This window comes from Schistocerca cancellata, chromosome 3, assembly GCF_023864275.1.
Source record: "Schistocerca cancellata isolate TAMUIC-IGC-003103 chromosome 3, iqSchCanc2.1, whole genome shotgun sequence".
Classification (NCBI taxonomy): domain Eukaryota; kingdom Metazoa; phylum Arthropoda; class Insecta; order Orthoptera; family Acrididae; genus Schistocerca; species Schistocerca cancellata.
In genome coordinates this window covers 591,193,823-591,219,980 of record NC_064628.1, presented here as the reverse complement: position 1 = coordinate 591,219,980, position 26,158 = coordinate 591,193,823, and the positions used below count along the sequence as shown (strand labels likewise).

At 40.4% G+C, this 26,158-nt stretch overlaps 1 protein-coding gene across 2 annotated transcripts in view; it reads right to left on the bottom strand.

Moving 5' to 3' along the window:
* The window catches only part of LOC126175455 (SNF-related serine/threonine-protein kinase), a 334,265-nt gene that overhangs the window by 60,654 nt on the left and 247,453 nt on the right, over positions 1-26,158 (bottom strand). For both annotated transcript variants that reach the window (XM_049922258.1, XM_049922259.1), the window contains exons 2-6: positions 19,758-19,973; positions 18,047-18,446; positions 12,235-12,376; positions 7,232-7,441; positions 6,776-6,922 (exon numbers count right to left, since the gene is read on the bottom strand). In XM_049922258.1, the coding sequence (XP_049778215.1) occupies positions 6,776-6,922; positions 7,232-7,441; positions 12,235-12,376; positions 18,047-18,446; positions 19,758-19,955 (1,097 nt within the window). In that variant the 5' untranslated portion in view covers positions 19,956-19,973. The remainder of the gene's footprint in view (positions 1-6,775; positions 6,923-7,231; positions 7,442-12,234; positions 12,377-18,046; positions 18,447-19,757; positions 19,974-26,158) is intronic.

The window sequence follows — 26,158 nt, the reverse complement described above, 5'->3', positions numbered from 1 at the left end:
ATTATTGAGACTAAGAAGAAAACAAGGATGCAAAATGAACTGTACCTGCATCTTCCTCAAAGATACGAATACATGAGACTCAATTAAAATGATTATACTATAAATGAACATATACTTTACTTTTTTCTTTGTTCATATTACAAAACTAAGGCACAATCTGAACACAACAAATTCATTTTTTTCTGTATGTATCATTACTACTGACTCAGTGCATCCTTCAAATACAACTTCTTCATTGTCTACATAAAGTACTGATGTCTATAGTTAGTCAGTATCAACTACATAACCTAATACACATTTTGCTCTAACCCTGTAAAGAGCACTTGGATACACACTGCAGCATCAGGCCTCTGGCACACTACACTTCAAAATTCCACCAATGGCATCTGCACGAAATGGACACAAGAGATCACCTGTGGTGGTCACATGAGTCATGCCCACAGCACAGCATTAACCTTGCCATCTACCAGAATTGTTGTCCTTATAAGAACTGCACAGCAGGCACTCACTGACAATAAATAAGAACACAATATAAGAGTTTCTGTAAGTTCCAGAATTGTTTCTATGTTTATGTCAGTATTCTCAACTGCTGTTTGCTTGTTTGTGGAAGAAGAATAAACTTTGATTCATTGTGGCTGTGCCATTGTTTGTGTCTTACATCATAACACAACTGGTGACGAGTGTGGCATTCACTTCCATTAACTCAAGTCTATTGGTTGGTTTCTTTGGTTCTTCTGGCCATTGAGGCAGGCATCCACACTGCCCCCCCCCCCCCCCCCCCCCCCCCAAACGATGGTGTGGCGAAAGACTCGGAGGCTTACAAGAAGCAGCTTCAGCAACACTTCCTTGTCTGTGGTGCTAACATGTGTAAGGTTTTGTTCCTGCTTCGGATTTCTCTTCGGATATACCAGCTGTTGAGCCAGTTAGCCCCACTCCAGGATCCTGTGTCTCTTTCACTCAATGAAATGTGTAAGTTGTTCTCAAATTATCACTGTAAATGCAACCATGAACTCCACTGCCTCAGTGGCAAATGTCAGTTTGTTACTGACACTCATCACAATTCCTATGCTGATTCTATGGTCCACATTCTGTTGTCTCCTGACAAGGAGAAGCGTCAACACACTTAACAATTCGAGAATCCATTTTTGGCTGAAGTGTTAAATATTGCTCAATCTCTGGAGATATCTTGTGCTGCAAGTGGTCAAACTGAGGCTGCGTGTGACATCACCGTGGTGGTTCCTGTTCCTGGTCGTTGGGAGTCAGTCAGTTCTCAGGGGAGGACAACGTCGCATCTGTACAACCGCGGCCTCTGCACCGCACTGGACAGTGATGTCCCAAACAAAACCTCCACCTCCACCACCACCACCACCACCACCACCACCACCACCACCACCACCAACAACAACCATAGCAACGGCATCACTCCCCGATCCCATCTTGCCCATACTGTTTCATGAAACACTACAGTGCCGCTTGCCCTAAGTGGTGGAGACTTGCAACAACAGTAGGGCAAAGAATATACAGCATCTGTGTGCCATTCTCAGTCCCCTCCTGTGGACATGACCATGGATGTTAATTGTTTATCTCCAGTGTCTGCGAATTATAACAAACTTCTTATTGAAGTGCAGGTGTTGGACAAAATTGTCAGACTACAAGTGGACACGGGTGCAGCCATGACTTTACTGAACTCACAAACTTGGTGTGCATTTGGGATCTCCGGTGTTGCCTCCAGTTACTCAATGTGTGGGGGTTACAACAAGCAGCATATTCCAATTTGAGGCAGTTTACAGCTCCCACTATGTATAAATCTGCAGTTCATTCTTTGACTTTTTTAGTAGTGGATGAAGATGACACAGCAGATTTTTATTCAGTCAGGATGCTTTCAACACTTTTGTTTTTCCATTTTGGATTCAGTGCACCTCGTTTCCAGCCAGTTCCTTACCAGCAGTTAGATTCTCTGTGTTCAGAGTTCTCGTCTCTCTTCTCCGATGGCCCACCTGACCCTGAAACTTACTGTGCAGTTGAGTTTCTGACTGTGCCACATTCGAGTGGCATTGCATGATCAAATGAAAGCGTAACTGAACACGCCAGCATTGTTGGAGGTTGTGCAGAGAGTAAAAAAAAAAATAAAATAAAATGCAATCAGCTTCGCCTCTGCAGCGACTTTAAAGTTTCAGTTAACATATTGCTCTGTCCACACGAATAATTGGCTAAAGCCCCTGGGGGCCAGTTTTTCTCCAAAACTGATTTGTCTGAAGCTTATTTACAGGTTCAGTTGGATGAGGATTCAAAATGGCTCCTTGTGTTCAACAAACCGTTCAGATTGTAACAATATCAGTGCCTACCATTTAGTGTGGCTAGTGCCCCAGCGATTTTTTCGTATCTTTTGGAACAACTGACGAAGTCCATTCTGAACAGGTGCATTTGTGGAAGTGTATTTACATAACTTACACACCTTGCTCTTGGTATTACATACAGCAGGTTGAAATGCAACTTGTCCAACTCATACTTTTTGCGGTCAACAATTGTGCATTTGGGGTTTGAGGTATCTCAGGATGTTGTTCCATCACATCAATGTGTCGCTCCAGTCACAGCTCTGCTTGGCCCAAAAACAGTCAAAGCACACCAAGCATTTTTAGGGAAAACTGCTTACTATCACAAATTTATTCAGGGTCTGGGCACATTGGCCAATCTCCTCCTCTCATGAATTGCTCCACAAGAAAGTTTCCTTTCAGTGGAAGCCAGCCTGCAAGTGCACGTTCACTGTTTTGAAATCTAAATTACATTCTGCTCCTAGTTTGGCTACTTTCCATCGTGGCAATTACTTGGTTTTGGTTATGGACACCTCTCAGCACGGATGTGAGACCATTCTTATGCATTGATATGAGGATGGTTCTGAAAGTCCGACAGCTTACACGTAAAAAATGCTCAATTCTGCTCAGCAGCACTACTCCCAAGTTGAAAAGGAAGTGTTTGCTATTGCCCAACCCTCAAAAACTTTCATGTGTTCTTGTAAGTGTATAAGTTCCACCTCATTACTGGCCACAAGTCATTGGTTTTATTGTTTAATCATTCTGCTTCATCAAATGACAAAGGGGCACTTTGCATCCTGCATTGGGCCTTGTTTCTGTTTCGCTAGAACTGTGAAATATTTTTTCAGCCTACTGCACAGCATGCCAATGCCGTTGCACTGTTCCGGCTTCTGACGGGACCAGGTCTTATATTAGATCAGGATGAACTACTTTGCTTTCATTCAGATGTTTAGGCACAACATCAATGGAAGCATTTCCTATTATGGGCTCCTGGACCTTAGCTGCTGTTGCTGCCAACCAATCTTGCATCAAGTTGGTCACCTCATTCAGCATAGTTGGCTAGACGGGCATTTAGGCAGGGCTCACCGCCTTTTGGTACCTGATGGTGGCGTTCTCTGAACTATGGAAGGGCTGTCGCATAAGATTGTGACTGAGGCTACTCTACAGTGAGTTGAGCTTCAGCTCCTACACTGGGTGATCTTGGGTACCAAGTTATTGGCCCATTGGCATGTGTTTTGGTCCAGCATCGATGGTGATGGTGCACATATTGTCAGGGCCTGCTCCAAGTGTGCTGCCCAACAGGTAGTACCTCGAGCAATGCTCTCTCCACAGCCCACCTCGCAGTTTCTACAGGACAGGCATTTTGCGGGACCCTTCCTACATTCTTACTGGTTGTTGGTTGTCAATGCTTTCTCTAAATTTTCAAATGTTATCAGCTGTCCTTCAGCGCAGGCCACGGCTACAATTCCAACTGACTCCAAAATTTATTCTATTAAAGGATTGCCTTACATGCTTGTGACGGATAACAGTCCACAGTTTGTCTCAGACCTTCCACGATTTCTGTGCCCATCAAAGCATTCACTGTATGACTGCTCCTCCTTTCCACACCCAACGTAATGGAGAAGTGGACTGTCTCATCTGCATGTTAAGGTTCAAATCATCCTGCTGCATGGGGTGTCCCATCCTCCTTGTGGATTTTGCCTCCTACTACCTCTCCTCCTGGGTCCAGACCCTCAGCAAGTCCACTGCCGGCTGGGATGGTGCCTTCGAGACCTTGCCCACTGGCATCCCTGCCGCTCCAACTGAGATCCAGTGCCTTCACCATTGGCTCAGTTCCACAACATTGACAAACTGGGCGTCAAAATGCAACCAGCGCCCTCGTCACTTGTCCTCTCTTATGGTACTTCACGGGGGGAGCGACCACTGTGCATGTCAATCACTGTGTCACTTCTGCTCCTATCCCTGGTTCCAGCACAGAATCAGCTGCCACTGCCATCGCCTGTGGCATCTGCCGCAGAGCCCATGGATATATAACAGCTGCCCTGACACCCACACCTATGGAGTCCTCTCTCCTCAAAGGGGAAGGGGTGCTATAACTTATACATTGAGGTGACAAAAGTCATGGGATACCTTTTAATATCTTTTCAGACCTTTTCCCAGTGTGGTGCAGCAACTTGGCAAGGCATGGACTCAACATGTCACTGGAAGCCCCTGCAGAAGTAATGAGCCATACTACCTCTATAGCTGGCTGTAACTGTGAAAGTATTGCTGGGCAGGGTTTTATGCACAAACTGACCTCTCAATTATGTCCCATACATGATCGATGGCATTCATCATCTAATTACACCACTTTTTACACAAGTTCTCCTCTTGTCAAATGATCAAATTGTGTCAGTGTGTGTGGCCTCTGACAGAAACAGATGTGGTGCGAAGTACTTCATGTAACCACATAGACTATCCAACACTATTGTCATTTTAGAGTTCCATACCTCAATTGGTAAACACTGAATCCTTACGGATCACTTTGTGTCCACCTGCCCATCCATCTGTCCATCTAAAATGCTTTTTCTCAGGAAAGGATAGACTTATCAAGCTGAAATTTCTGCTGCATTCTATTGTTTATGGCCCCTTGGTAGTGAAAAAAAAATTGAAGCATCTAACTCAATGCAGTCAAAAGATACAGCTATTAATGGCACATATTGTGACACTCGCAAACTAACTCATCAAAACCCATAGGTTATTTCCAATTGACCTGGAATTGTGAAATCTGCACAAAGCATAGTTTCCCAGAACAGCTAAAGGAAATGATGAAAAAATTGTTAATATATCACACTACAACTTTGTTTTGGTGATTTGTTATCAAAATGTTTCTGTCCATCCATCTGCTAATATATCTTTTTCTCAGGAGCAAATAGACTATCAAGTTGAAATTTATGTCACATATTATGTTCTAGGGTCCATTAGTGATATAAAAATGTTAAGCTTCTACGTCAATGTAATGAGAAGATAGGGCCATTTATATCACATATTTCAATACTCACAAAATCACTCATTAAAAACTGTAGGATGCTTCTCATTGGCAAGAATCATGAAATTTGGCAAGAAGCAAGGTTTTACAGTACAAGCAAAGAGCAAAATCAGAAAAATTGCTAATTTGTAATTAAATCATACAAAAAATATTTCTTTTGACATTTGTTATCAGACTTCAAACGTAAAACATTCTCAAGAGTCTTGGAATTCTTTGGAACGATCTCCTGCCATTATCAACACCTGTAACAGGCAAAAATCATGAATATTCTCAATTCCTGGAATGGATGAACGGTCTATATCCACAATTAAGTTTATATGGAACCCACAGAGCACGATTCCTACTCGCACCTGGCCTTTTTCTTTTCTGTTTTTTTAACATTTTAAGTTCATTACTTTCAAACTGCCATACGATTGGAGCAGTCATTTGAATACAGCTGCTACCAGTGATGAACAATAATGGGTGTACAGCCAGTACACTGTGTCCAATGGGTGCAATATTTTGGTGACTGATGATGGTGACCGTATTGTTCACTGAAATGTTACAGCACATTGGATACTGAGTACCAGCAGTACACCTATGGAATGTTCCCCCAACAAATATGCCACGAGAAGCTAAGAAATCACATGAATGATACTGTTTGCAAAGCTGAAGAAGGTTACAGTTGGATGTAACCAGAAGGACAATGACCACAGATATCATATTTGGTGTCTAAACTAAACTCTACCTGAACAAGCCATGGAGGCCCAACGGTACCGACTGGCCGCCGTGTCACCCCAGGCATAACTGGATGCGGATTTGGAGGGGCATGTGGTTAGCACACCACTCTCCTGGCCATATGTCAATTTACAAGACCAGAGCCGCTACTTCTCAATCAAATAGCTCCTCCGTTTGCCTTACAAGGGCTGATTGCACCCCGCCTACCAACAACACTTGGCAGACCGGATGGTCACAAAAGGCCGTTGGCATGGTTTGGATCAGGACATAAATAGACAAAAAGTTAACCTAAGACAACATTTAAATTGTACGAATGTTGAAATATTGCTTCTAGAAGTCATTTGAGTGTTTGGACCATCCATTTTTTTGTGTATCATGTACTGTCTTTTCATGTTTTCACTTTTAAACAATCTCAGTTCTAGTCTAAGAATGGCACTAAATATTTAAGCATCAGAAGGAAGCAAAATACACATGACAAAATTTGTTCTGTAAACAACAGAAGGACAGTCAGGGTGAGAATACATTATGGATCAAGAACTGAGCAGTAAAAAGACAAATAAGCAAGCCGAAACCATCATTAAGCTTTCGGACATGTCCTTCATCGTAGTAGAGAGAGAAAGAGAAAGAGAGACAGAGAGTTCTTAATAATGTGTGAGGGCAATATAACAACAGATACCTCACAAATGTGTAACACTTAGAGAGTGTCTTACTGACTTACCCAGACGTTATGGGAGACAATTCTTGCAACTGTTGCCCCTGACGAAGACGCTGCTGAGCTTGTTCTTGTCTGTGTGCACGCAGTTTCCTCTCAGCTAGCAAGAAATAGGTTGCTGTGATGTGATTGTATTCATTCTTATCAAGTGCCCTGTGAACAAACAGCATATGCCTTTTGTTGAAATTATGTTGTGACAGAGGTGCAACAATATTGTTTACAGTAATAAATTTTCTTAAAACATCAGAGAGAATAGACTGCATGTGATTTGGTAAAACATACTTATTTTAAGCACAGAACTACAACCGTTTTCCTGTCTGCTCCGACTGAAAAACTCAGTAATTCTCTTGATAATGGAGTATTTACTGACAAGTGGAATAAACACTCATAAGACTGTGAATTAGTAATGACACAAACGAAACTGCTTCAATCACCATTAATACTGTAATACCCTCAACTCACTCTAAAATGTCTTCTTTAGTAGCAATATTGCCATTGACCATCTTCTGTATGATAAGAGCATGGTCATCTTCAGACACGTGTTCTCGAGATACTAATGGGAGGAAGTCTGCTGGCTCAGTGTTGGCATCTTCTCTCAGCCATGGGTCCATTGCTATTTCTTCCAGAGTGGCTCGCTTTTCTGGTTCCCGAATCAGCATCCGAGCTATTAGCCTGCAAAATCCATCAGGAACAGAAGATAAAATCTTCCGTTACAAATAATCAAACAATGGAAACTACAGGATGGAATGTAACAATACCAGAGAAGGAAAGTTGCTACTCACCATTCAGCTGAAACCACAGCTCTCTGAGACTGCAGACGTGTGTGCAAGTTGCGTTTGCGATTGTGTGTGTGTGTGTGTGTGTGTGTGTGTGTGTGTGTGTGTGTGTGTATATATATATACTGCTGACAAAGGCCTTAATGGCCGAAAGCTATAATTGGTGACTCTTTTTGTTGTGCCCATCGCAACTCAGCATTTCCGCTACATGGTGAGTAGCAACTTACCTTCTGTGGAATTATTGTAAGTTACAAATAACTTTCATATTCTCTCTCTCTCTCTCTCTCTCTCTCTCTCTCTCTCTCTCTCTCCCCCAACAACAAACACACACACACACACACACACACACGCGTCCATACATAGTCCTGACCGGAAGTGCAACACTAGGTCTGCTGTTCAGCAAGTGGTCTAGGGTGAGGTGGGAGACGTGTCAGCAAGTGAAATGGGTACAGAGAGAAAGAGGCAGGAGACAGAAGAGGGGTTGTAGTGCGTAGCTAGTGGCTCAGAGGGAGACTGCCGGTTTGTGGGGCAGGAATGTGGGAGGAAGAATTGGAAGGCGCACTGGCTAGGCATGTGGGCACATGTGTTTTAGCTGGGAGGAGCAGCACATGATTCCTCAAGCCAGTCTCCTTCCACACCCAAACAAAACCCTGGACAGCCAGCTCCTACAAGCTCTCCAAAATCCATAAAGTCAACAATCCTGGATGCCCCATTGTGTCTCATTATTGTTCTCCTACTGAAAGAATTCTGTTCTTTTTGATCAACACCTCAACCCACTGCCTGAAACCCAGCTTCTCACATCAAAAATGCTAGCCTCTTGCACTGACTATCCACCATCCCCACCCATTTATCTCCAAAGTCCCTATTCATCACTGCTGAAGCCACTTCACTATACACCAACGTCCCTCTTGCTCATGATCTTGCTGCTATTGAACACATCCTTCAAACTCCAAATCCAAGACATAACTCCACACACACACACATCACCACCTACATCCTGACCCAACTACTTCACCTTCGAGGGGAAGGTACATCAAAAATCCATGGCATAGCCATGAGCACCCACATGGCACCCTACTATGCCAACCTTTTTACGGGACATCTAGAGGAAACATTCCTAGCCTCCCAGAACCACAAACCACTTGTGCAGTTCAGGTTCAATGATAAGATCTTCCTGCTCTCGACTCAGAGCCAAGACCCCTCATCATCATTCCTTCAGAACCTTGACAGTTTCTCCCCCTCCACTTCATCTGGTTGCTCTCAGCCCAACAAACCATATTCCTTGACATTGGTCTCTCTCTCTTGGTTGGCTCCATTCACATCCCTGTCCACATCAAACCAACTAACTATTAAGGGGACCTGAATTTTGACAGCTGTCATCCCTCCCACATGAAAAGTTACTAGCAACAGCAATAGCAAGAAAGTCATTTCTGAAAAAAAGAAAATTGTCATCATCATGCATGGGGGTTGGACAAAAATATGGAAACACCACAAGAAATGCTTGATTGAGCATAAATGTAGAGGATAGCTATGTGTGAGGATTGCACAGTCGTATTTGATCACAAATGGCACCTGTGTCATGTCCTCAATACATTGCAAGTGTTATGTGCTTTTAGAGGCACCATATCGAAGATTTATACCACATACAGGAAAAGTGGAAAAACATCATGTGGTAAGTCACAACACAGGTAAAAATGTGTGTAGAGTGTTCATGACAGACGGTCATCATAGAGAGTTGTGACAAAATGGCTGCAAAAGCCACTGCAAAACTGAATGTCATGCTCGTGATCCCTGTCAGCACCAATACAACACAAGGGAGCTCCATAAGCAAGGAATTTTAGGGTGAGCTGTAATTCCAAAATCAGTCATAGGTGATGCAAATGCACTTAACATGAAAACATGGTGCAGAAGCCATAAAACCTGGAATGTGTGGCAATAGGAAAAATTAATTTGGTCAGCTGAGTCTTGTTGCACACTGCTTCCAACTTTTGGTCAAGCTTATGTCCCAAGAGTGGAATATGAAGGGGGTTCAGTTATGACTTGATCCGCCATACCTTAGTATTCCATGGGCTCAGGGTTACTCTGCAAGGGTTATGTAACCATTTTAGCTGATCGGGTCCATTATATGATACAATGTTTGTTCCCCAATGGTAATATTGTGTTCCAAGATGACAGTGCCCCTACTCACACAGCTCACATTGTCTAGGACTGGTATTGTGAGTATGAGAATGAATTGTCATACCTGCCCCGGCCATCACAGTCATCATATATCAGTCTTATTGAGCCTTTGTGGCTTACTTTGGAGACATGGGTGTGTGATCCCTATAGACTTCCATTATTATTATCTTAGCTTGCCACTGTTTTGCAGGAAGTATGGTATAAGATTCCCTTGAAAACCACACAAGAGCTGTATTCATCCAGTATGAGACAAATGGAAGCTGTTTTGAATGTCAAACATTTTCCTGCGCCATATTAGACATGGTAATGTATTGTGTTAGTGGTGTTTCCATATTTTTGTCCACCCCCCTGCATAAATCGAGGTGTTAGGTAGTCTTTCCTGAAGGTATTTGTCTGGAATGTGGCCTTGAATGCAAGTGAAACATTGACAATCATGGTCTAGACAAGAAGAGAGTAGAAGCTTTTGAAATGTGGTTCTACAGAATAATGTTGAATAAGACAGGCAGACTGGGCAACTAATGAAGAGGTACTGAATGAAGTGGGGACGAAAGAAATCTATTGCACAAAAACAAAGGACTGATTAATAGTACTCATCCTGAGGAATCAAGAAATAGAGGGCGAGTTAGAAAGACTATATTGAGATAACTTAAAGAATCCGTAGATGTATCAGTTTGCAGCGAACGACCTGAAGTTTGACTCATGTACTAGGAGCACAAGTGTAGTCCATAGTTAAAATGTGGCAGAGCATGCTCGCTGTGTGTTTTAGTTTCATGAAACAAACTCTGCAACAACTGTTTGGCATAAATCTTACACCAAATATGCTAAGGAACCTCCAAGAGGGCCTACAATTTACTCATCACACAAGAACTTTGCTGACATGGGTTGTTCACTGTGACATGATAAATCAACAGGTCGATTGTGTGTTAATGATTATATTGAAAAAGTTATGGAGAGCTTTGCAGCAATCCATAGAGATCAACACGTTGTGCATCCCACAAGAGTGGCATTCCACAAAAGACTGCTTGACAACTACTGTGTAGATGTTTACACTTGAAAACATACAGTTTCATAATGACACAACACATTAGTGATGCAGATAAGGTTGCTCTTGGGGAATTCTGTGTGGAAATTTTGCATCAGATAGAGGATGACGAGTCATTCCTGAATACAATAACCTTCAGGGATGAGTCAACACACCATATCAATGGTATGGTGAACACCCACAACTGCAGAAGATGGGGCAGTGAAAATCCACATGTAACACTGGAACACATTCATGACAGCCCCAAAGTTAATGTGTTTTGCACCCGTAGCAAACTGAAAGTGTATGGCCCTTTCCTCTTCATGGAGAAAACTGTCACTGGTACTGCATATCTGGATATGCTTGAAAACTTTTTAATTCCATTGATCGATGAAGATGACTGAGATAGGATGGTTTACTACCCGCAAGACAATGCACCACCTCATTTGCTCATAGAAGTTCGAGGTTTCCTCAATAATAACTTCCCAGATCTGTGGATTGGCCGTGAATGCCAATCCCATGGCCACCTCTCTCCCAGACTTGACACCATTGGATTTATGTCTCTGGGGTTACATTAAAGACTGTGTGTATGTTCTTCCCCTACCAAACAATTTAAGTGACCCGAAAAATCAAATCTACACTGATGCTGTACAAGTTACACTCTATTTGGAGCAATGAGAATGGGAAGAAATTGATTACTGGTGGAATGTTTGCCACATCACAAACAGTACTCACATCGAATCAAAATGACACTTGTGTTAAACTTTGATTGTTTGCTACAAAATGACACATCTACCAACTGGTTATCTCAATAAATTTCTATACAATTTCAAAGTTCTAAAATCCTTTTTGTCTCACCCCGTATTTCATTTGGTAATGGAGACAAGTGTGAGAGTTAAAAACTGTAAAGGGAGACCAAAGCATGAGAGATAAAAAAGAGGCTTATATAGATGCACTAGCATGAACAGCTGCAGCACAACTGTTTTAACTAAAGACCACAAAAACAACTTGCTAATATTAATCATTCACATAGTTTTCAAAGTTTATTTACTTAATCTCTTTGGTCAGTTGTCTGAGTTGTTCTAGTATAAGCTTAAATTCTGTCTTGCTCATCACTTCTGTATCAAATGTTTCTTCCTTCACACTATATTAATTTCTAAATGTTTGGATTCTATGTTAGATATAACTTGTCACAATGAATGTAATGTAAAATATGTAGAATGCCTGTTTAAACATAAGAGACAATCTTGCAAGGGTAGATAAAACTGACCAATAAATAAAAATTGGACTTGGAAGCAAGACAAAAAGAAGTTCACAAATACATCCTGAACCAGAACTGTTTTAGTTGCTGTGCAGTCCTACCTTGCAAGGCCACACAAAGACACTTATGAAAACAGGTTTACCACTAAAGGATTTTATGAAGGGTGTCTTAACACAAACCAAGGATAGAATGTGCTATGGAAACATGTTACTGGCATTTTTCCTCCTACCTTTTACAACCTTCTGACACATGGACTGGGATTGTATATTTGCAATCCATTATCATTGTGAGGGTTTCACTGTCATTTGCTTCTTGGAATGGGGCTTGCCCACATACTAGCATGTACAGAATTACTCCCAGCGACCAGACATCTGCCAAGAGATCACAGAATAAATAAATTAAACAGACATTTACCGCACTAAAGGGTTATAAGGGTTATGTCCTATTTGTGAGACCACAGCTAAAATATTATATATGTATGACAAAGCTTTGTGTATGCAAAAAACATAATCTTTATTAGAGTTGTGGACATTGCATTTTGAAAATCTTATAATCAGAAACATTGTCTTCAACATTACATTTCTGTTACATTATGCACATACAGGGTAAGCAAAATAAAATAGGCTCAGAAAATGTGTATGAGTCTGACACTCAGTTAGCCCAGTTACTGAACATGAGAACAGATCTTTACACCTGGTTGTATCTATCCTCATTTCTGTCAAACAGGTAAAAATATCAGCAACTGAGTACATATTGAGGCATTGTTCTCATTTGTTGGTTATGTTCCATATGTGATTGTGAACAGAAACAAGCAATCACATGCTCAATAATAGTACAGCATAACCAGAAAAACTACTGTTAGTTTGCTGTTGTTAATTTTCTACTTTGGACACTTATAGTCTGCAAACACCAGTTATAAAAGATTCAATTATTTTGCTCTTGGCTCTACTGTTTACATAAATCTGAATAATTATTTAACTGCTGCCCTGAAGTAAGTGTAACTGGTAGATAAGAATCGTTCAACTAGTTCATCTAAAACCCAAGAGCAATAACCAGTACTTTATTAAATATTCCCAAGCCTCTAATCATGACTACCACTTGAAACACTTCATTCTGCAATACCATATGTATGTTAACCAATAGCATATGTATGTTTACCTTAAGAAAACAGATAATAATGGCTAATACATGTTCAAACTGTACATAATTGCTAGTATTAAAGAAAACAGTGTGAACATACATGAACTTCTATTGTACATTCATCAAAAAATGGTAAAATATTAGTGGGATACACAAAAAGAATGGAGAAGAATAAACAAAACCCACATTCCAATATAAAACAGTATAGTGACACTAACAAAACATAAACAATTGAATAAGCAGTATCGCGGGCTGCTGTGATAGAGCCAGTACAGATACTGACTGATCATATATAGGGTGTAAAAATTATACATACACAAATTTGTAGAATTATTTGAGGCGATAAAAAGAAATATTTTCATTATGTGAAGCAAATGTCACAAGTGCACAATTTCCCCATTAGAGGTCCTTGAAGGGTTTGATACTGGACTTCCCTTAGGTCAATGTTTACAGCTGTCTTAACCATTTCGTATGTATCTTCTTGACATCGGAATTTGATTTCCAACATAATAATGTCTTGTTGCTAGGAAGGGTAAGTTCTTACTACTGCTAGCAGTGTCCACCTCTATGGATAAATAGTTACATTATCATTTATGCTATGTTGAGGTTACAAAAAGTCTCTACTTAAGTTGACAGGTTCTTGGTGGCTGATTACACTCCAATCGAGTTAGCTGACATGCATCTCACTTATAGGGAGGCACAATGCACCTGTGGGCAGAATGATTTCCAGGAAGAAGGATACCAAATCATGTTACATTTTGAAGACTTTACATGCATTTTTCTGAAACAGTATTTCTTTGGTCAGACCAACATGAAACTTGTAGGCAGAGTGTTCCATTTGAGGAAACTGTGTCACAGCAAATGAGGACAACCCCACCGTCAGCACACAATCCATTGCCAAAAAACTGAATACCTCCAATGCCAATCTCTGGAACATCCTACACAAAACAGGCATGCATCCATTCAAGTAACGGAAGGTACAAGACCTATCAACCGAAAACTTCCCCTAACATGGGGAATTCTGCCAACAGTATCTACTCCAAATCGCAAACATCCCCAACTTCCAAAATATGTTTTGTTTCCTGATGAGTTGCCTTCACAAGGGAAGAAATATTCAGCCATGTCTGGGAGCTGGAGAATCCTGTGCTCCACCAACAGAATAGTACTATAAATGTGTTGGCCAGTACCATCCTCCTCCTCCTCCTCCTCCTCCTCCTCCTCAGTACCACCATCTCCAAATGGAGTTCGAGTCAGGTATACTTGCTTGAAATGACCAAAGGAACTTCATTTCACATGCTGCTTCTCTCTACAATAACACAGGTCTCCAAACCACACACTGGTAAGTCAAAACATAATGACCACCAACTTAACAGCTTGTTTGTCCATCTTTGGAACAAATTACATCACTGATTCTGCATATCAGGAATCCAACAGTTTGTTGATAGATTTCTGGATGCATGTGCACAGGTCATGTAATTCGCATAAATAATAGGCCACTGATTTGTGTACACGGTGATGGTGCCCAATAGTGACCCAGATGAGTTCCATATGATTTACATCAGTTGAATTTGGTAACCGAGACATCTGTGTGAGTTTACTATAATGCTCCTCAAACCTTGTTAGCATGATTCAAGACACAGACAATGACACTGCTGAAAGGTGACATTGTTGTCGGCAAAGACATCAAGCAAGGAGGGATGCAGGTGGTTCACAGCTGTCAGCGTGTCTTCGATTACTACCACAAGTCCCATGCAAACACAGGAGAATGTCTCCTACAGCATAATACTGATCCCACAAGCCTGCATCCATGGCTTGCTGCACGTTGCAAGCCATCATTCATCTTGATGATGGTGTTTGTGGAGACAACCAGCAACCTAATGTAACAAAAAATGTGATTCACCTGAAGAGCTGACACATTTCCATTGATCGATGTCAAATCTCACAATTGTAACTGATTAAGATGATTGGTCAACATGTGAACACGTAGAGGTGGTCTGTTTCAGAGCTCCATGTTCAATAGAGTATGATGAACAGTGTGCTCCGAAACACTTGTGCATACACCAGCACTGTGCTCTTTCGGCAGAGATGCCACCGATCAACACCTATCCCACTTTCAGGAGCAGACAAGCCTCCAAATCCCAAGTTCTATAAAGAGTCATGGATGTCCAACCCGTTAGTGCCTAGTGATAGTTTCGCTGTCGTCCTACCTCTTTCTGTAGATGTTTGTGACAGTAGCATGTGAACATCTGACCAGCCATTTTCGAGATACTCATTCACAGGCTCTGCATAATAATAATCTGCCCTTTGTCAATGTCTCTTATCACCATGGATTTCCCCATTTGCAGCTCATATCTTCGCTCAAGTGATCCCCCATCTGTCTGTTCCGCTTACATACTTCTATTTCTGCGTCACGTGCCCACAATATCACCAGGTGGCATTCAATGTCATGGTGGGCAGTGGTCATAATGTTTTGGTCGGTGGGCAGTGGTCATTATGTTTTGGTTTATCAGTGTATATCATGATTGGCAGGGGATAGGTTTTACACGTCGTCTGTTTAGCTCTTAGAGGTACTCCCTTGTCCCAGATTAGGTTTTGTACTTCATGGCTCTTATCTTCTGCATGATTTGCTTGGTGAAGAAAATTGACATATCTTTCTCCATGAAGTGCTATTGGAAAAATTGGAGGATGTCTCACTAGCAGTTAGGCAACATTTATGGTTCCATCATGATGGGAGCCCCACCATATTTTGCTGCTGATTTCAGAGAACATTTTGACATCGTTTTGCTCAACTGTTTGATAGGGAGGTGTGGACAAGTGGAATGGCCAACATGTTCTCCTGGCCTCACTCATATCTAATTTATTATTATTATTTTGGGAGGACATGGAGTGTTTAGTGTATCAGACAGCAACAGACATTCTAGAAGAGCTGGCTATCCGTTTGGTTGAAGCTGGAGCCATTATTACTGAAACACTGAATGGTTTTGAATGTATTTGACAATCATTAGCATGCAGATACCAGTTGTGCATTAATGTGTGTGACATTTTCAGCAAAATCTCTAAAACAGTATTCATCAGAGGGCAATCTGAACACTGGCTTGCTTTTTTTTTCATGATGGCCATCAATCTTCCTTAAAGAAATGAATTATTTGTTTTCACAGATACAAGTGGTTTGCTGTCAATTGCATTTAGTACTCCAATTTAAAATGTGTCACAAGTATATTCTGAAGACTCATTTACAAATTTCTCCTCTACAAAGAGTGTCTGAGCAAGATTAAATGTTACCTAGCTGGATTTTTTTTAAATTACAGTGGTTAAATAGTATTATGCCAGGAGTGTGAGTTGACAACTCAAGAGGTGAGTATTAAATGAAGGGTATGTACATTAGTTGCAATAGAATCATTTGAAAGATATAGTAAAATGTAATGGTTGAATATGATTGATTATGACCTCTGGACCAATAGCCCTATCTGTAACTTCCTCCTGCTATCTCCAGATAAATAATAGCTTACCTGAAAGATTTTCCTGTCTCCTTGATAGTGCCAGCATCGGAGAACAGAATCTACATTAGGTATTTCAACCGGAGAGTGCTGCAGAATTATTGAGAGGGGAAGGCCACAAACAAGTAACAAAGGGGCAGGAAGTCAATTAGTTTTTGTATATACTGATCCACAAACACAAATGTGAGGCACCTTTACACTGTTGGACAGCACCACTTCACTATGCCATATTATCCATAGTAATCGCCTGTCATCCACAGACTACAAGTTCATAAAATAATAATACAAAAGGTGAATAAAAAGTTTAGTGAACTCCTAAGGAGTTCTAATTGGTAATGTCCCCTACCACAATTGCTTTACGTAATCTGACTGAGGTGATTGAAGTCAGAACATACTACTAGCTAAGTTAGTATGAGAACCTCCATCCAGAGTGGCAGGAGAATGTGTCTCCATTGGTTTTCTTCCTAGGCGGTGTAAAACGTAGCCCCTGCAGCCAACATCAGAGCAGAGACCATAATGACTACTACTTTTTTCTTTTTGTGTGGTGGGGTGGGGGCAACATCCATCCAAGATGAGCATTCTGAAATAGTGCCACTTTAACACACCAAGGAAATAGGTCTTCCTCCATGCCAGCGTGGTCACAAAATCCATTTGAACCAAACAGCTCTTATCTTCAATGGTTCATGCCATGTTAGGACTTTTTCTTAATAATACACTTGGTGGGTATCAAAAATATTTAGACTTTATAATCCGCTTGAGAAATTTGCATATCAAGTTTTCCAACTCAACTGAGCCACGAGTGAGGTCATTGGATTTGTAATTTTCCACTACATATGAATCTGTGACTGGATTTTACATCTATTGAATAAATCAGTACTCTTTCTTTGTAAGCACTGGACAAATTGTTCATTACAGCTAAGCCCATCCTTGTGTGTGAAACATACTACGAGAAATCTTGGGTTTACAACTGTCTTTAAATATCACTAGCATCAAAACCTTCATGGAACTCGTGTGGAGAAAATATATGCCATGATGTTTTTGTTACAAAAAAGTCATTCTTTTTACATTCTCTACCACCTCACATTTTGTATACATTGTTTTTCTACATCCTGTATAAGCTAGTAATATCAGTGTCTGACAAATATACAATGCAGGATCAAGAACTATACAATAGCAAGTTGAACAGATGTCATACTGACTGAAATAACTGTTGGAGAGTAAGGTGAAGGGATGATGAGTGTGGACAAATAGAAACATGAAGAACGAGATTAGTGAGGTAAGAACACACAGGGCTGTTGAAGGAAAGATAAGAGGACAGTGAGACATAATATAGAATTAAGACGTGCTCAAAAAATAATTAAAGCTAGATATTAAGCTAGATACAACAGTTTAGGTATGGCTCACCAACTGCTGGAGCATCATACGAATCACCCAGTAATATCTCTGGTGCGGAATATGCTAAAGATCCACATGAAGTTTCCAACTTCTGCCCTGGATTGAAACGATTACTAAAACCAAAGTCTGTAAGTTTCACCATCCCAAGTCTCTCAAAGAATACAACATTTTCTGGTTTTAAGTCCCTATGCACAACATGTAACCTGTGACAGTACGAAATAGCACGCACAATCTGACGGAAATATTCACGAGCCACTTCTTCACCCAGACCACCGTCATGTTTCATAATATAATCATAGAGATCACCTCCATCTCCCAGTTCCAATATTAGGTACAACTTTGTCTGTGTATCAATAACTTCATAAAGGCGCACAACATTTGGATGCTGGACAAGTTTCATACATCGCACCTGTTTCGAAACAGAAAAATTGTTATAAGTTATTTCTGTAGTTTATTTGTAGAAACTGGACTGGACTTTTAGAAATAAGAACAAATACAAAAGGAAAAACAGCTTTCAAACAAATATAACTCTCATCAATAAACTTTAAAAGCATTAGACATAATTATCTTAAGTATTAGAAAGAGCACTGTTTCAACTCTTAACTCACAGACAGAAGAGAACAACTTTTAGTGTGCTTTACTGTTAAGCTCATCTGCGAGAGAGGGGGAGGGCAAACAAACATACATTTGCAAACTCATGTTCAAATTTAACTTTCCTTACATACTGTGAATGAAGCTGTGAGAATTTTAATAAGTAAGGAAAGCTTTGTAGAAAATTTTAAATGGGAATTAAAATATATGTTTCTGTTTTCTTTAAGGAAATGTTGCAACTGACATGGAATATAGGGAATCTACACCAGTGAAGAACTTAAAGACGACGGCCACTAATCAAGATTGGTGGAAAAGCTTCTGCAGAGAAGAGTAGTAGAGAAAAAAAATGCTGCCTAATTGTTATAGTGAAGAACATTAAAAGATAAGCAACAGCACTACTCCTTATCTCACACACAACTTTAATCTGCCAGGAAGTTTCAAAACAGTGCACGCCCCACAGCAGTGTGCAAGCTTCGTGTTGGTAGCACTGCACAGGTATGGTAAAAACACACACACTTCTTTTCAATACTTCTGTCATCTTAACTGGGCCCAGTACTAAACCATGCCTGGGCAGTGCAATAGGCAGCCTCTGGCTAGCAGGTTTCAACTGGATCTGACTTAACTCCCCAGTGCAGCATTATCTACACAGTTGAAACAGTGGTGCTTCAATATGTACCACACATCCATAGAGTAATTAGGTTAATGTGAGTTAGGCTTTACAATAGCCTGAATTGTTTACACAAATATTGGTCATTCTTCACATATGAACGACATTCTCAAGATTACTTCAGTTTTCCCTATGTAAATGTAACTCCAAGAAATGAACTCTTAAAATTTAAAAAAAAGTTTCTGTTACAAGGTCATACTGTTTCATTCAACACTGTATATTTATATCCATTAATTTGCTTCATGTTACATCCATCAATCACCTTCCCAGAAAGAATTCCCATATCTATTCAAAGTGTGTGTAGGTTCAAATTTAAACAGTAAAAACAAAAAACAATAACTATAAAATGTTATAAAACCAATCAAATCCAATCTGAAAAACAGCTCTTTATACAATATTCCTCACATTTCATTAATTGTCACAGTAACACTCCACAAATCGATGCAACAATAAGGTACTCACCTCTTGGAACAAGTGAGCTCTTGACACATCATCTAGTTTGCTTTTGTCTATAACTTTGACAGCAACCTTCTCTCCTGTGAATACATGTCTTGCCAATTTCACCACAGCAAAATGTCCTCTGCCCAATGTCTCCTCCAAATCATATAACCCTGCAATTTTTCCATCATAGCTGCAGCTCCGACTGGGACCACGGTGCATTGTACAACTGATGAGTTCCTGAAACAATATTTACATAGCTTAGCAATGCCGTGGGAGAAATGTCTATTTAGATTGATTTAAAAAAAATCTAGTATCACTTGTTTTCCACTGCCCAAGCTAATACTAACTGCACAGTACAGGAAAGAAGTTCATCAAAGCCATAAGGAGCTGTATAATAATGTTGTTGTTGTTGTTGTTGTTGTGGTCTTCAGTCCTGAGACTGGTTTGAAGCAGCTCTCCATGCTACTTTGTATAATAATACAAATTCATAATAATATAAATTCGAGCTGCTACAGTAGTATAGAAGTAATAAACGCCGGTGATGGAATGAAACGAGACTTGAGAATTAATGCAAATGCCCGCCGTAAGTGCAATTCGTCACAACAGCAATATTAGCGGCGTCACATTGGCGTACCGTTACAAAGAAAGAAATATGCGGAACCTTTCACCAGAGGCATTTGACGTTTTAAATAACCATTGGTCATCGTAATAGTAAGGCCGTTCGCCAGACGTTCGGTTATTTTTTACAGAAATCGTAATTTAAGTGCAGTCACTGTTATACACTGTATATGTAACAGAAAGTCGACTAAAAAAATTTAACGAAGCCCTAAGGCTAGGCTTCACGACAAACTTAAGTAATTCGAGAACATAAAAAATATTTTAATTTTATTATAGTTCTGTCGATGTGGCAAATGACATTTTAGCCTCAGATGCTTCAATCTTTTTCTGGAGAATAAAAAAACACTACGTTGACAGTGCACTAACTGTAATTCATGAAAGAACACCGGCGGGAAGGTATCAGCAGACTGCATTAGGCCTGGGCCTCATATGGCGCTCAAACTGCTGCATGACCTTTGTACGTGAGCTGCATTTCACAAATAGATTGGCCTCAAACAAAACGTTTCGACCGAGAGAGCGCGCCAGTTTAAGTTAACTGGCAGTCAACCCCTCCTCCCACCTTCCGCCAAACCCCACCCCACCTCATCCCCAATATGCAATCAATAAACACTCCGGCAAAATTGGAAATAACTTTCAAACAGGCGAGCGCACCCGATCAGTTGAAGGGTTATATCCAACCCCCTGGCGACTTCGATAAACTCTTTTTCCTAGTTAAATGAGGTGTGAATGATAAATCCGAATCCGTCGGAAAACTTCACAGAATAATGTTGAATTGACTTCCTAAGACTACGGTAGATTCCTTTCCGATAAAAAATAAATAGAAAGGAAAGGCGTCATCACCCCTAAAGGATAACATGCTACGCTCTGTCCTATAACTCGGTTCACGTTTGCTTTGGTCATCTAGTACCGTTTCATCTTTTTAGTTGCTACAGTAGAAGATAGCTTCGGTAAACGACGCTCTTCTATTCGTTTTGTATGTTCTTTTGGCACCTAGAATCTGGGGCGCAGATTTAGAATTCCCATATAAAACGGCAGACACTGTGGCTTTAGCAAGCAAAAAACAAATCGGGTTCGTTTGATTGTCAGACTACTGACGTATCCTTTTGTTGGCGCTGATTTACGGTCGCGGCGGATGTAGACATTGCCCCAAACCTATGCCGCTTCCTCCCACACCCATTATCCATCTGCAGTTCCAATAACCAAACACAAAACTTACTTGGTGGCAGTGTACCTGCCAGACATCCGTCCCAAATTCGCACAAGGACAGCCTTTCCACAGCTGCAGAACTTAATCATTAGTTTACCATTTATCCGCGGACCGTCAAAGCTTGCTTAGACTGTAGTTGTCTTCAGTCCTGAGACTGGTTTGATGCAGCTCGCCATGCTACTCTATCCTGTGCAAGCTTCTTCATCTCCCAGTACCTACTGCAACCTACATCATCCTGAATCTGCTTAGTGTATTCATCTTTGTCTCCCTCTAAGATTTTTACCCTCCACGCTATCCTCCAATACTATATTGGTCATCCCTTGATGCCTCAGAATATGCCGTACCAACCGACCCCTTCTTCTAGTCAAGTTGTGCCACAAATTTCTCATCTCTCCAATTCTATTCAATACCTCCTCATTAGTTATGTGATCTACACATCTAATCTTCAGCATTCTTCTGTAGCACCAGGTTTCGAAAGCTTCTATTCTCCTCTTGTCTAAACTATTTATCGTCCACGTTTCACATCCATACATGGCTACACTCCATACAAATACTTTCAGAAACGGCTTCCTGAAACTTAAATCTATACTCGATGTTAACAAATTTCTCTTCTTCAGAAACGCTTTCCTTGCCATTGTCAGTCCACATTTTCTATCCTCTCTACTTCGACCATCGCCAGTTATTTTGCTCCCCAAATAGCAAAACTCATTTACTACTTTAAGTGTCTCATTTCCTAATCTAATTCCGGCAGCATCACCCGATTTAATTCGACTACATTCCATTATCCTAGTTTTGCTATTGTTGATGTTCATCTTATATCCTCCTTTCAAGACACTGTCCATTCCGTTCAACTGCTCTTCCAGGTCCTTTGCTGTCTCTGACAGAATTACAATGTCATCAGCGAACCTCAAAGTTTTTATTTCTTCTCCATGGATTTTAATACCTACTCCGAATTTTTCTTTTGTTTCCTTTACTGCTTGCTCAATATACAGATTGAATAACATCGGGGAGAGGCTACAACCCTGTCTTACTCCCTTCCCAACCACTGCTTCCCTTTCATGTCCCTCGACTCTTATAACTGCCATCTGGTTTCTGTACAAATTGTAAATAGCCTTTCGCTCCCTGTATTTTGTCCCTGCCACTTTCAGAATTTGAAAGAGAGTATTCCACTCAACATTGTCAAAAGCTTTCTCTAAGTCTACACATGCTAGAAACTTAGGTTTGCCTTTCCTTAATCTATTTTGTAAGATAAGTCGTAGGGTGAAACATTTCTGCGGAATCCAAACTGATCTTCCCCGAGGTCGGCTTCTACCAGTTTTTCCATTCGTCTGTAAAGAATTCGTGTTAGTATTTTGCAGGCGTGGCTTATTAAACTGATAGTTCCGTGATTTTCACATCTGTCAACACCTGCTTTCTTTGGGATTGGAATTATAATTCTTGAAGTCTGATGGTATTTCGCCTGTTCATACATCTTGCTCACTAAATGGTAGAGTTTTGTTAGGCCTGGCTTTCCCAAGGCTGTCATTAGTTCTAATGGGATGTTGTCTACTCCCGGAGCCTTGTTTCGACTTAGATCTTTCAGTGTTCTGTCAAACTCTTCACGCAGTATCATATCTCCCATTTCATCTTCATCTACATTCTCTTCCATTTCTATAATATTGTCCTCAAGAACATCGTCCTTGTATAGACCCTCTATATACTCCTTCCACCTTTCTGTTTTCCCTTCTTTGCTCTTAATATTCATCCAAGTCGTCCTCTTTTTCTCCAAAGGTCTCTTTAATTTTCCTGTGGGCAGTATCTGTGTTACCCTTAGTAATATGTGCCTCTACATCCTTACATTTGTCCTCTAGCCATACCAGCTTAGCCATTTTGCACTTCCTGTCGATCTCATTTTTGAGACGGTTGTATTCCTTTTTGCCTGCTTCATTTACTGCAGTTTTGTATTTTCTCGTTTCATCAATTAAATTCGATATCTCTTCTGTTACCCAAGGATTTCTATTACCCCTCGTCTTTTTACCTACTTGATCCTCTGCTACCTTCACTATTTCATCTCTCAAAGCTACCCATTCTTCTTCTACTGTATTTCTTTCCCCCATTATTGTCAATCGTTCCCTAATGCTCTCCCTGAAGCTCTCTACAACCTCTGGTTCTTTCAGTTTATCCAGGTCCCATCTCCTTAAATTCCCACCTTTTTGCAGTTTCTTCAGTTTCAATCTGCTGTTCATAACCAATAGATTGTGGTCAGAATCCACATCTGCCCCAGGAAATGTCTTACAATTTAAAACCTGGTTCCTGAATCTCTGTCTTACCATTATATAACCTATCTGATACCCTCCAGTATCTCCAGGCTTCGGCAATGTCATTCTGTACGCGTGTTCATCTATGGACACAAATACATAGGCAACAGTCGGTCCTACGAGCCACTATGAGGGCTGTCATCGCGTCCATCGCTGCCCCAGGTTTACACTTTACACAAACAATCCCAACAAATTCAGTACTCAAACAGCATTTTGTTTACCTTGTATCGTGCCAATCAACGTTTAATAACTAGAATCTATTTATTTGCAATTTCGTAATAAAAAAAATGTTACCGACGAAATCAAAGTTGAATAGGCAGCTTTTAAAGTTTGTTTTCTGTTTCTCCACTTTGATTAATATTAGTCAGTGTCACCCAACAAAATTTCTTCCATTTTTTTTTATTTTATTTTTATTTCAGTCTTACGGAATGGCCAACTCACAAAAATACCTGGACGTAACATTTCGTACGGGTATGAAATGGAATTATCACATAGTTTCAGTCGGGGGTGAAGCAGGTGGGTAGACTTCAGTTTATAGGTTGAATATTGGGGAAGTGCAAACAGTCTACAAAGGAGATTGCTTACAAATCACATCTGCGACCCATTCTTCAGTTTATAGGTTGAATATTGGGGAAGTGCAAACAGTCTACAAAGGAGATTGCTTACAAATCACATCTGCGACCCATTCTAGAATATTGTTCAAGTGTTGGGAGCCGTACCAAATAGGACTAATACGGGATATTAGGGACAGCACGAATGGTCACTTGTTTGTTTGACCCGTGGGAGAGGAATACCGAAGAAACTGTATCACTCACATAGGGACCGTGAGGACGAGATTAGGATGATCACAGCGCGCACAGAGGCATTCAAACAATCATTCTTCCCGCGCTCCATTCGTTAATGGATTGGGAAGAAACCCTAATAACTGGTACAACGGGACGTATCCTCTGCCATGTCATTTTCGGTGGTTTGCAGAGCATGGATGTAGATTTAGAGCGTAACATTTTTGGCATATGAATAAAAATCTTTTGTAAATATTTTCTAGCTTCAGTTTTTAACTCGCTGAAAGGAAGGAAAGGAAGGCAGAAAGAAAGAAGGAAAAAGATAAGGCGGTCTGAGTGAACACTGTATTTAAACAGCCATAAAAATTACATTCAGCAATTTCAGTGGTACAAATTTCAGTGGTACAGTTCAGATTTTATGTAAAATGTTACATTAATAGCATACAAAAATATATATTCAATAAATTTTTAAGTTTATTTTTACAAAAAATCGCATTTTTAGAGAAAATTGCACGAAAGTAACATAATATACATGATCATGTTAATGCTATGGAAACTCAAATATGCTGCACTCCAAATTTTGCTTTTTGCTATGCTTTTATTGTTTATCACACATGTAATAATATAAACACAGAAAATTCCCACAAAACATTAAAAAATTAAAATTACACTAGTATTTTTTTGGTGTTTAGTTTCCTTCTCAGAGGTTCACTTTGCACTCACTGGAAAATTTTGTAGAGATTTCAGGTCAGATTGGCTTCTTGCAACAATGGCAAATATAAGGTGTCTTCCTCTTTTTCTTGGGACACAGGTGGAGCATATTTTGTGTTTTTCTAATCATTGTACAATCACTTCTACTGTTGGTTCTGCTACAGCCAAAATACGGTAAAGGATGCATAAAGTTCAAGTGGTATGCGATACTTGTTGACTAACTTTTTATCTGTGGTGTCACCAACAAGTTTACAAGCTTCTTCAAAAATCAAAGCGGTTCACCTGAATATTGTCTTTGTAGGCATCTTGAGGACAAACGCATTCGCCCCACTTATGTCCATCACGCGGAAAAAATAATGCCATTGGCCATCGTTGGAAGACGATTCGACGAGCAGCGATATTTGTTTCGACCTACTGTATTTCTGACAGAACCTCTGGCTAAGGAGCCTTCTGTCTTCATCACTCTGATCACTTGTTTAATTCAAGGAATTCACATGTGGCAAAATAAATTTATTTTCACTTTCGCACTGTTCCTATGTTGTATAGTGTTCGCTTTCATTTTCGTTGCCACCATCTTAGCAAACATCGCTTCCTAAACTGTTCTCAAACCATTTGAAAACGTTATCATCAAAGTAATGGTACGTTAAACATGAACATTAGACGAAGACCTGGCTACTGAATCCATAACGCAAAGTCCCAGGTGCGGTCTCGGAGACCACTAGCACGAAAGAAGCAGTAACAGTATAGACTCATGTCACATTCAAATAGCTACTGACAAAAGCAATCACGGCAGCATCTAGAGAACGCT